Genomic DNA, 13,252 nt, shown 5'->3' on the forward strand with positions numbered 1-13,252 from the left:
TTTAAGATTGTAATAGATAAATTTACATATGTTTTTAATTGAATAGCCAAATTTGGTTTATATTGTATTTTATTTTAAAATACTAAACATGCTATATCATTTAACATAATATCTATTGTTGATTTGTTGTGGATGTTGATAGGTTCATTTAAATGGAAAATAATCAATCACTATCAGTAGTAGAGAACAAAATTTGGCACTTATGGCAAAAATTAAAACATTTCTTCAGAATATTGTATTGGAATTTCATCGGATGATATTTTTTGAGACACAGGCTGACCAAAAAATTTTTGGTAGACACCATTTATTCACTTCATATTCCAGAACAAACTTTTTGATGACCTGATCTTCTTTTTTAGGCTACTTGGCCATCAAGTTTACAAATGTTCCTTTAAAAAACACAGAAAAATATCTAATTAAAATGATAAATTTCAACTTAGACTTCATGACTCTTACAGCCATCTTCACGTTTATGAAGAATGTGAAGATGGCTGTAAGACCAATGAACTCTTAAGTTGGAATTGAGAAATTTTGTGCCTTTATATCTACTAGAAAAATGCTCTGATAGATGTAGATTTCTGTAGCTTCCCCCTGGTGATGAATCTTTGCAAACTTTTAATATTGGAATTTCATCAGATGATACTTTTTGAGTTAATTGAAGACACAGACTTCCATTCCTTCAGAAGTTATAAAATCTTAGAAATATTTAACAGCCAGAATAAATTGTAATAAAGTTGAAAAGACAACTGTTTAGTGATTGATTTCAGATTATCAATACTGTTAAAAATTTGTGGAAATTCTGTAGGCATTATTTATGTGGAAAGATGTTTTTAAAAGAAACCAGATTTTCTTTTATGTTTATATGTTTTATATATTAAATGTGCAGTAGATGTATATATATTGTTACAAAAGTGGTGCATGGATTAAAACAGTAATTTCAATTTTTTTAGTAAAGAATTTTAGTATGAGCACATTATTTAACCAAAATTAAATAAGAGTACTTTATGATTTGTTCATGTATTATAAGATTAAACTTTTTTAAATTTTACTGATATTTAACAATGAAAAACTATACAATGTCATCCCGCCTTCTTGTTATGAGACTAAATATTTTCTCTCATATAACCAAATTGAAAATTTTGTACAAATTAACTTTCAGGTGACATTACAAACTTATTTCCTATATTTACTACTACAATTATTAACAACATATTTATTTAAAAAAATAGACACCCTGAGTGTTTTGGTCCATAAATTATTACTAGGTTTGTATCTGTGGGTTGGACATCTCATTCCATTCACTTTTGCTTTTCATTTAAATTTTTCAATTGAACATTTATTGATTTCAGTCAGTTTGATGCCACAGTTCTCAATCATAATATATCACTGGTGGATTAACACTTGCAACAACTAATGGGGAATCTAGTAATAGGGGTTTCAGCTATGCAGGAAACCCAATAATTTCTCCAAACAGTTTTGTCATTACTTGAACTTTTGATTTGAACTTCTTTGTATCTGTTGTGAAATAAGCCACATCATCTATCATTTTGCTCTTGACTCATTCTCATTTGTTTGATTGTCCATAGTTATATTTTGCCTTCTTTGTCAGAAGTAGAAAGCATTGACTGAGCAAAGCTGATTCTTGCTTTTTATGGCATTAGAATATATATTTATACACTATGCTGTTGTTTATAGAGTACATGTGTATAAAGAATTTGAAATTTGTTTTGTGTTTTCAAGAACTCAAGCATCAACACACAAAAATCTTTATAATGCAGCCAATTTACTAACGTTTTCAGTCATTTTGAAAGCCTTCATCAGGAACGGAACAATTGAATGATTCTGATTTCAAAACTGATATTTGTTCTGGAACTTTTTTGAATTTCCTTATGTCTAGTGTGCAGGCTCGTATATAAATAATTACAAACTATATTGGTACTTCTACCAATATACACAAAAAATATAAATAAATATAATACAAGAATAAATAACTAGTTAAAATAAAATAAAATAAAATAAAAAGTAAATAAATATGTAAATAAATACAAACAAATACATAAAACCATTGCTAACATAGAGAACACCATAATGCCTGCTTCTTTAACTGCTCATCCCTTTATTTTATAATAGAATATTCAAATTAAGCTCGCTCTCCAAGCTGTTTCGATTTTACTGGACTCTTTAAAATTTATTGCTAATCCTTCCTGTTATGTCATATACAGTAAAACCTATGGCGACCACCCATGGTTCCTTTAAAAAGTGGTCTTTTAGACAGGTGGTGCTGTAATACCATATTTCCGTACGTATTTTGCACACTTTCTAGCCATTTCTACTAAGCAAAACTCGAGGTGAGCAAATATAAGCAAATTTTTTCAACAATAGGGCTATATTGGTATTGTATTTTATTCTTGTCGGATAACTCGATTTACAGGAGTCATTGTGATTTTATAAAACAGATTTAATACCAATATTTTAAAGATTAATACAATAGTCGCATTTTCTCAATTATAATGCACACTTTCTTTTTTCCGACTTAATTCAACTTGGTTGTTTTCATTTGCTCCTCAGTAACATGTATTACGTCATCGATATACAAGCATGTCATATCGCTACATCACTTTGATTTTAGTATTCATTAGTTTAATCTTATTTTAACTTTAAAAATACTGTATCTTTTAATTAATATTTTCTTAAGTACAATAAGAAAAATTATTAATTAATAATAAAACTATTTTTATTATTTTTTCTCATTATATGATTTCATTACATTACATTCCACGATTGTCATTGCAGAATCAAAAAAGGAAGGTTGCCTGTAAAACTAATTTTTGCATTAATGCATTTATTGTTTCTGAATATTTTGCGTGCGAAAATTTCTTAGATATTATTTTTCTAAAAATATTGTAGAAATAGGGTAGGCTGATACAGAAACTATTTATCACACATGTACTGTATATGAGCTTCAAAATAAATAAATAAAAATAAATTTTATCAAACGATGAGATCAGCCAATTAATTGTATCGTGTACAATATTTTATACCCCCAAGGAAAATACTGTAGGTCTACGGTAAAATAAATTTTGTTTTTCCACAGTTAAACTTCGCCACTAATTGCTGTTATGATAACTTTAACACGATATCCTAATGAAAGCACTTTGCATTTCATTTGTTTTTTGGACAATTTTGAACAAACTGAAATGAATTTCCTTTTTTGTAGACTAATTCATTAACACCTGCACCTAATTTCAAGAGCAAGAGAGGTACCCAAGGTGGGTTCGAACGAGTTTAGACCAATTCATTATATTAGGAGGGGGAAACGTTGTTGAACAATAGTTTAGATCAGATATATTCGCGGAAGGGGTCACTTATTACAGTTGTTGTATGTTGCTTTGGACCAAAAATCGATGCCCGCGGTCGCGTTACACACAATGTTCCCTCTAATTTTTTTTTGTAGATGAGCGGAACATATACTTCTCTGAGTAAAAAATTTTTCTGAGCATATATATAAAATCTTATTTTTTCCTATAAAAATTAAAATTAATTAATTATAAAGTAGAGATTAAAATTCATTTTAAAACATACTTTTATACAAAATATTATCTTTTGTCAATGATTTAATGTATTTAATCGAAATATACGCAGCAATAATCATGTTGCAGACAGAATGAGAAATAAGTAAACAACAATACAAATCAGTGTGTGCATGCTCGCCTGCGTGGCACATAAATTCTCGTGCGCGGCAGCAATTTGAGCAGTGCGCAGCCGTGCAGCTTAGAGGGAACATTGGTTACACAGGTGGTCGTTTATTACAGGTAACTTATATGAAGACTCTATGGATAAACTATTCAGTGCCAGAAATTTTTGCTCATTTTGACAGGTGCCTGTCAAATGCAGGTGGTCGCCTAAGCAGTTTTCACTGTATCTGCCATGCTTCCCACATTTCAAGTGCCTCTTATCTTGGATCTTTTGTATTATTTTAGCCCTTTCCCAATCCACAGTGACTTCTGTTGGGTCTGCTATAACATATGTTGCTAGTGCAGTGATTGGTTGTTCCTTCTGCACATTCCTTTCATGCCCTTTTAGTCTTTCTTTTAAAGATCTCCCTGTGGCTCTGATGTAATATAGCTCTTTTTATCGCCTTTCATCTTGTACTGGTATTCTATACACTCCTGTAATCAAGCTTTGGTCTAGGTCTTCCTTGTCTGTGCATGGCATTTGGTATACTGTGGGATTCCTTTTAAAAATTATCTTTTTGTTTGTTGCTGCTCCTATTTCTTTGTAAATATTGCTTAGAGGTGGCATGTATTCCATTACAGTGTATTCTTTTATTCTTTCCCACTTCTTTATCGTCTATTCTTGTTTTGTTAATAATGACCTTTATTGTATTTTGATAGATACCATATTGCCTAGCTAGTTCTTTGATGTGATCTAATTCTTTAATTCTGTCTTGTGGTTTGCTGCAATGTGTGTAAACTAGCTATAAAATAGCAGCGTTCCAGGCACTTATAAAGAGAGATTACTCAGTGCCAAGTGGGCTATAGGGCAGGTGGTCAAACAATTCCCATCTGAACTTTTCAAGCAGTTTGTTGCCTGTGCTGTGGTGTGGGGAGGTTATCACCATAGAGGCTGGTGACATGTTCTGTATTACCTTCTGTAGGCATTTAAGAGTTGTCCAGAATGTCACTGAAGTAATGGTTATTCCAAGCTCCATAAACTGTATTGACAAGATCCTCTATAGTCTCAAAACACAGTAGTCATAAGCTTTGTTGGATAAGATGTGTTTGAACTTTCTTGATTTTATTTTATTTTTTCATTTTTTGATGATGAAATGTGCATTTGTTTGGATTGGTCTTTTGTCTCTCCATTTTCAAATTGGATTCATGCCTTGCTAATCTATCAGAATTTTGGCCAAAAAAATCTTTCTCTTTGTGGTAACACTGCAAAAATGTTAATTAAGACAGACTATGTTTGTTGTCTTGTGAATGTCTGTTAGCCTTTGAAACTCACTGTGCATAGAACTTGTGATAGTCTAGTTTTTTTAGTCACAATGATGTAAGCATTGGACTAAAATAGTTTTTTAGTCCAATGTTTACATCATTGAACTAAATTTGAGTGAAATCAGCAGGCAGTTCATAATCTGTGACCTGATGGTGCTCATGAACCATTTTGTTAGCTTGTTCAACAACATTGTCAGTCACAATAGACTTCCTTCTTTAACTCTCCTCATCATGGACATTTTGTTCTCAAACTTTTCAAAACTTGTTTCTTCTAATTCTATGTCACAACTTGGTGCATTTACCGACACTTGGCAAATAATTCCATCATCTACTTTTAATTCATACAGAAACGCGTTTCGGGCTTTCGCCCCTCTTCAGTCTGTTACATCGATAGTTGTGATTTGTGTATACGGTATCAGTCTGGCACTTTCCATACTTCCCACTCCCTTCCCCTCCCATCTTCTCCCAACTTGACGGCCTCCCCCGCATGCCTCGTAATTTGTAACTTTACCCCTCCCCGAGTGTTGCGTACAGCCTCGCCTGTGACTGTATAAACATTCTATTTTAATAATTGTAGCCAGTTTTTATGGATGTCAATGCTTAGGTTCTTGTTAATATTATTTTTGTCTACAGTAATTTCGTAGCTTTCCTTGTCCTTTCGTAGCCTTCATTCAAAACTTTTTAAACCATTTTTGCACAGAACTGTCTCTCTTGAGAGAACTTTTCTCTGTAAACATTATGCATTTTCCAGTGAATTTTGGCTCTCTTGTGTTCTTCATTTTTTAGATATTGAATTACAGAATGAATCTTGCACTTGGCAAAAGTGTAAATTTTGTTAAACATGGTTACAAACGTGCTACTGAAACAGTGATGAATGAAACAGTTGATCAAGTAAGAAAGGTGTAGGAAACTGTTTACTAAATTCTATGGCTGTTGCAATAATTTTGCTTGTCATTGGAGTTTAAAAAAATTTATCCTTGTATAAGTAATTCATAAGTAATAAACTTTAAGGTAATATGATTCATAAAAAGAATTGAATCACTTTTATAACCACTTAAAAGAGGAGTTTTTTTGGACAAATAAAATGAAATGTTATGTGCTTTGAATCCAACATTCACTTGAGTTCAAGAATTTTGTATAAATATTAATAATTAAAAATTAATTTCAAATTTAACATAAATATTTTAGAAAATTATTGAAGATTTGTTTAAATTGGATACAAGGTCATAATCCTGCTTTTCATACTACCAGTTATGCTACCTTGACCTCCAATTTAATATTTAGTTCTAGATATATTATTTTAGATTTATTTTATAACTGTGTTGGTTATTTATTGCCATATGGGTACATCCAATATGGTAAAAGAAAATATTAATCCAGACTTACTATATAAGTCAGGATTAATATTATATAATTAAGAATATTATATAATTCCTGGATTAATATTAATCCAGATATAAAATGGATTAATCCTACAGATTAGTCCATTTTATATTGTTTCTTATGGGAAAATTTGTCTCAGTTTTTGAACAACTTTTAGGAACAAATCAAGTTCGAAAACCTGAGGTTTGACTGCACTATGTAAAATATCAATATATTAAGGACTAAATAGTTAACGATAATTTTTTCATGATGAAAAAATTAAGGCTGTACCATTAAAAATGAGGGAGATGAAACAGAGTGGGGAAATCTGAAAGAATAATAAAATACTGAATAAATCTTGCTTCTTGATTTTATTTGAAATTTAACTGCTTAAATTATTTAGATTAAATTTTATTACCTGATATATATCCAACAGTTAGGCGCGCAACTTGCAATAGTGAGATGCAAATTAAAAAATTTGTGTAGTTTTTCAACTTTATAATGTAGAAAAATAGTGTCTTTAGTACCTTCTTTCAAGTGTCTAAAGATTGCACTCAAAAAATTTCAAATCTGTACATAATTTTTTCTTATATTGAGAGGACAGCAAAGTTGCCTAATCACTATAGTGATTTGTACGCTTAACGGTGAAACTTTAGAGCTGGCATACATCTGTATTCCACGTCACTTACCAAGAAGCCTGAAATCTAAATTATTGATTGATATTTGGTTGGCTCATTGGTTGATATTGATTCAGTCATGATAGAAATGATCAATTAGAGCATAGAAGTCATGTAAACAAGAATTTTAAAGCTAATTAACAGCAAGAAGGTCTTTTATAGACTTACTATTGAAAGGTGGAGTTTCCCAGGAATATTTATTGCTAAATGGTTTTGAAAACATGTTTATTTGTCTAAATACTGTCAAACAACTTTTCATTAGCAAATTAGAAGTCAAAATAAGCAATTTTATAGCAATTGTTTACATATTTCAAAGATGTAGCCTGAGGGGCATAGCATTTAGTGGCAATTTTAGCTGCACTGTTTTCACAGGTGGATGATTCATTGATCTAATAACAAAGAAAGAAATTAACCAACTACAGTTCAGAAAAAGTTTACTATCTATGTTATCAGCCAATAATCTGCCTTTTTACCTCTAATTGCTGTAGAACATTAGGAGATGTATTTACTGAAATATTTTTGGCCCAGGGTTAGTGAAAAAACACTTATTGGCTTAAACAAAGTCAACCCACTTAAAAGAAAGCAAATTGGAGCTTAGAATTTACAATCTACATACTATCCACTTACCACTAATTGCTTTACATTGGTAGGGGATGGTCTTTCCTGAAATATTTATGGCTGCGGCGTAGAGACAAAACATTTATTAGTTGAGACAGTTAAAAGACACATACAAGAAAGTGAGTCAGAGCTTAGATAGCAACAGACTTGTTTACAGTTTGTACAAAATGCTTCTAAAGTTGATGTTTTTTTAATTAAAATTCCTGAATATTAATACTTTTTTGTTTTCATTATAAAATAAATAAAAATGAAATATTTTGAGTAATTTTTTATGGAGACTTCAAAAACACAATATATTACTTACCTAACATCACAAAACCACCAATAAAACTCTGATTGTTAGAAAATGTATTTATGAAAATGAAGCAGTATTGTTTAGATCGCACCCAATACTCTAATAGTTTCCTGGTATGCCTGACCATCAGATATTCATAAATTAGTGTTAGTATGACATATTCATGAATCTGTTATCATATTTCCCCAAAAATAAGACCTAACCGGAAAATAAGCCTTAGTATTATTTTTTAGGATGCTCTTAACAGAATCCCTGCCCCTAAAATAATCTCCAGTTAAGATTGTCAGCCAGATGGTCATATTTAATATGTCTATTGCAACCCACAACAGACATATTGAACTATAAAATAACTAGCTGTGCCTGCAGTTTCGCCCACATGGAATTCAGTTTGTGACTATAACAGTATCAGTTAGATGATATCTTTTAATTTATATGAATGTTTTAGGAACGCATACAGGACAAAAGATATTCATTATTTTAAGCGACAACAAATNTAAGCTTAGCATTATTACCTTTGGATGAGACATTCCGTGAAAATAAGACCTCATGTCTTTTGGAACAAAAATTAATATAAGACCCGGTCTTATTATCAGGGAAATATGGTATAAAAAAGTTATAATAAAAATAAAAGAAAATTACAGAGGGGATTGTGTTTGGGATCTTGGTTTCTTTTTTTATTAAAATGTTTGAATAGTACATTTTAAGTTGCATACTTTGGGATTCTATAAATAAAGTATTTTTTTAATTAAAGTTTTATAGTCACAAAAATTTAGAATATATAAAATAAAAAATTTGGCTTAATGTATTATAATGTTAAACTCTCTTGAACTGTTAGCAAGTAGGCAGTCAGTACTGTCACTTGATGAGATTAAAATACATAAATTTATAATTAGCTATAAATATCTTAAAGTTTTATTTTGATATATATTTTTATTGAATTTTTGATAACTAAAAACACATATATAAATGTTACAGAGATGGTTCTACTTCTATTTCACCATTGTTGTTGAGTATCCCACGCACAAGAAGATTCAGTGCTAGTTTTAGTCCTACATATAATAATTATAGTCCACAGTCAGTGAGTATTTTTATGAAAACATAATTTATTTAACCTTTGTGATATAAATCTTTCAGTTCAACATAATAATACATATTTTCAAAATGTGTATTATTACGTTTATCTGTTTCAAAATGTTAGAAATAAAATATTTGTAGCATTTTGGAATTCAAATTTTCTTTTTATTTTCTTATAGTGTCTAACGATATTTTTAAAATGTAATCACTTGTATTCTGATATATTATGAATATTGTAAGTATTCTTGCTCTGATATCAGTTGCATTGTGTGTGTGTGTGTGTGTGTGTGATCACTGTTATATCATAAATAATGATTAAATTATTTTTCACCTTTATAAGAAATTTGGAGTAAATCTAATTTTTTTATTAAATATAAATTGTATCAATAATCTAAATGAATATATTAGTTTTTGGATAAATGTGAAAAATGTTGCTTTAAAAAGAATTAAAACTTCTGTATACAGTTCTGGTAATAAAACTGTTCAAAAGAAGACCATTAATGTATCATTATGTATTCTTATATATTCTTATGTATGAGAAATGGAACCCCAAGACAAACTTTTAAACCTAGAAAATTGAATTTATTTCAGAATTACTCCCAAATAATTCCTCAAAATGGACTATGAATGGAAAGCTGTTTATATTAGATTCCTACAGATATTATTAACTTGTATCAGTTAGAACCTGTTGGAAACAGATACTAAATACTAGATAAAGAGAGAAGGCCTTACCCACTGGTGTAGCCAAAGATAGGTGGGGGAATAAAGGTAAAGGAGAGGGGGAGGGCAGGGGAAGAGGGGAAGAACAGGTGAAAAGGAAAGAGTGGGAGGGATCTCATGATGCCTGGCCGGGAGCTGTTTACAACCAAATGTATACCTAGTGCTACATATAGAATACTCAATACACTGTGCAAGCAGAACAAACACAGACACAATAATACAATAACAATGTGTACACACCGCATGTACATAGATTAAATGGAACAAAATTGCAACATATCCCTGGAAGTGTGAGCTGATACAATAATAGTTACCTAAATAAACCAGGGTAGATCCCGAACAAGTACAAAACAGATCTAAAACTCGTGAGGAGCCACTATAAAGGAAACCAACATAACACAGAGGCTAAAGGACTCAGAACACAGCACTAACTCACACGGAACTGAAGAAAGTTGATGCCAACACAAGGGTGGCTATACTAGCTGAGAATTTTAATACTTATGATAAAGTTCTTGAAGGTTATGAAAATGTTTTTGTTGCTGATTAACAAGTCTGGAGTACTGTACATGGCCAGATGATGTTTTCCTTCCTGGAAGTAATTAGGGTGGTAGAAAATGATATGATAACTGTCTTCTTTCTCCCTAAGAGGGCAGGGGCAGTACCCCTCATTTTTCTTCAAGAACTGTGCAGGATGGGTCTTAAGGTTTCTGTGTCCTATCATTATTTGAATCAGTTCATAAGACAGAGTGAGTGAAATGTGTACTTTTTCCTGTCGACCAGGACCGGAAGGAATTGGTGAATTATTATTCCACCTATGCTGCCTGTGGAATTATTATTCCACCTATGCTGCCTGTGGAATTATTATTCCACCTATGCTGCCTGTGGAATTATTATTCCACCTATGCTGCCATTTGTTGAGCGTGAAGGCTCTCAGCTGCTTGACCAACCAGCTAAGGGTGGACCTTCATATAGATGTAACTATGCAGGTAGCTTTCCTGTTGCCTGTAACTATGCTGTAGCTTTCCTAGCCAGCAGGTCTGCCCGGTCATTCCCCCAAATCCCTGAGTGCTCTTTGACCCAGAATAAGGTGACATTGAAGATATTCTGGAGCAAATTGAGAGAGTCGATATTTTCCCTAACAATAGGAAGATTTACATTAGAGTTTTTTTTATCTGCGCAACCTTACTATCACTAAAGATGGTTATGTGCCTATTCCTGAGCTTGCCAAAGTCCTTCCTGATCTATTGAAGGGCTCTGAGGATGGCCAGACTCTGCCTGATTAACCGTACAGTGGTGGTCCATCAGGGCTGTGGAGTCAGAGTCGGAAAAAAATGTGTCGACTTTGACTTCAACTTTTGCATTTTAAATTTACTTTGGTTTTTTTTATTTAAATGAAAGAAAATTTATTATATATTTATTAATTTTTAAAAATATTTTTGTTTTTTGTTATAATTCGTTTATTTTAAATACAAAATGCACTAATTTAATTTATTAAATATATAGTTTTCTTTGTAGTATTTGTGTTTTGTAGTTAAATTATTTTGACCCAATTGAATTTGAATATTTTTGAATCATTTCCAGGTTTAATGTGCATAAAGTTGTGAGTATCCATATCAGGGACAAGACAGATACCTGAAAGAGCCTAATGGTTTTTAGGGTTAGCAATGATTTGTGCCTTGTACCACTTCAAACACAGGCAGTTGGCTGCAAGTGAGTTGTGGTTCGTATCCACTATATGACTCTCTGAAACTACCTTATTATATTTGGTGCAGTTTGAGCACTTTGGGTCTTTGTGTTGATTCTGGCATTCTTTAAACTTGTGTTTTTGACACAGTAACTGCATTTCTGTTTTTGATCACACCTACTAGAAATATGGCCAAAGCCACAGCAATTGAAACAATAGGTAACAGGGATGTGATCATCTGCTCATATTGAGTTCTAACCAGTGGAAACCCTATCAGCCTCTATTAGGCTGAGTCTTACCTGAGGGGACACTGACAGAACTGCATGCTGAACTTCATCCCTATGTCAAGGGTGATAAAGTGCTGGAAAGAATTTTCTTTTAAAAATTTTTCCTTAGAATAAGTGTCACATATGCTCAAATTTTGCAGGTATAAGTGCTCCATTAACTCAGCCTCAGTTAAATCTCTTGGGAGATTTAGTAAGACTATGCTTAGAGATCTCTTTTTCCTTTCCTTTGTAACAATTCTATTCACAAGATGGGTATTTTTTTGAATGGTTTCCTTTAGGACCTTCATGTGTCTATTAGATTTTATGTCTATAGATATATCTCTGCTTGGAAGCAGTCTAATATTACCTACATTTAGCCCTAGTTCTTTGGGGAAATATTCTCCTGAAGAATCACCATTAATTCCTAATTCCTCAGCCACTGACTTCGTCTGGTCCTGCTTGACCACCAGAGAGATAATCAAACTGTTGGCTTCGTCCTGTGCCCCATTTCAACCACCTGTTCCACCCGAGTTCACGTTTATTAGCCTTGTATCTTTACTCACTTGCCTCAAGTTTTTCTTTATTATATCTGCATAGAGAGGAAAAGGTGGCTGTGCTATTGCATTGACTTGCTTCTGCCGCAATTCTAGAATGATGCCTAAAAGCTGATTAGCTGCATCGTGCATCAGTACTGCCGCATCATGAGCCAGGGCCCTTTCATCCACTTTGATCGCTATATTGCTACTGGAAGGGACACTTGTAAGAATAGTCTCTAAACACAAATTAATGGTGGATATTAACTCCTCTTCAACAAAGTCCATATTAACCAATTCCTGTCTGGACTGGTTGGGGCTACATGGGACACACTAGTGTGCTGTCCAGTCAGAGATGCCAGGTTAGGGTCAGATGGACCACTGGATGTTCAGGGAAAGATGGCCTTTGTTCCCTGAACACGTGGCCAAAGATTCGGGATGTTATAATTTCCAAGCAGATTATCACACACACACCCCCAACAAAATGCAGAGATACACACCCTAGTGGGGAACACGGAAACCAAAAATAAGCCCGCAGAAACAAAGACAAGCCCTCAAGGTCCAATCCAAACTTCCTGACAAAGAGTCTGACTATCTAAGAAAACAATGTGACCAGGGCAAGTAGCTGGTCAAAATGATCCATGCTGTCTGCTGAACACTGTGATATAAAAATCACTCACTATGAAAAGTCCGTATGGGTAGGAGAAAGCCCAATCTGTTGCCACTTGGTACCATGCTTTTCAGTGATTATAACTTCCACTGATGTTGTTGAATCACAAAATTAAACACACCAATCAACATAAAAGCTTTTCCTGAATCCGAAAATATATACTTTCACCACACTGTAACAAATATATTCATTGTAAACTACTCAAAAACACGGAACACTCAACAAACTGTTACTGGAAGGTGGTTCAACTCTTATCTGCTGTCAGAGACAGAAACTTAAAAAGTATTGAATCAAAAAGTCTGACAAAAAACATTAAAAATGAAATGAACTCTATCAAAATTTATTTTGCATTTAAG

The 13,252-nt window shown here is 32.5% G+C and overlaps 1 protein-coding gene across 1 annotated transcript in view; it reads left to right on the forward strand.

Annotated features, from left to right (window-relative positions):
* Positions 1-13,252, forward strand: part of LOC111640407 (protein FAM122A-like) — a 75,111-nt gene that overhangs the window by 27,556 nt on the left and 34,303 nt on the right. The window contains exon 3 of the mRNA XM_023386420.1: positions 8,925-9,027. Within this exon, the coding sequence (XP_023242188.1) occupies positions 8,925-9,027 (103 nt within the window). The remainder of the gene's footprint in view (positions 1-8,924; positions 9,028-13,252) is intronic.

The sequence above is a fragment of the Centruroides sculpturatus genome, unplaced genomic scaffold, assembly GCF_000671375.1.
Source record: "Centruroides sculpturatus isolate CEXI.00-Female unplaced genomic scaffold, Cexi_2.0 scaffold1330, whole genome shotgun sequence".
Lineage (NCBI taxonomy): Eukaryota > Metazoa > Arthropoda > Arachnida > Scorpiones > Buthidae > Centruroides > Centruroides sculpturatus.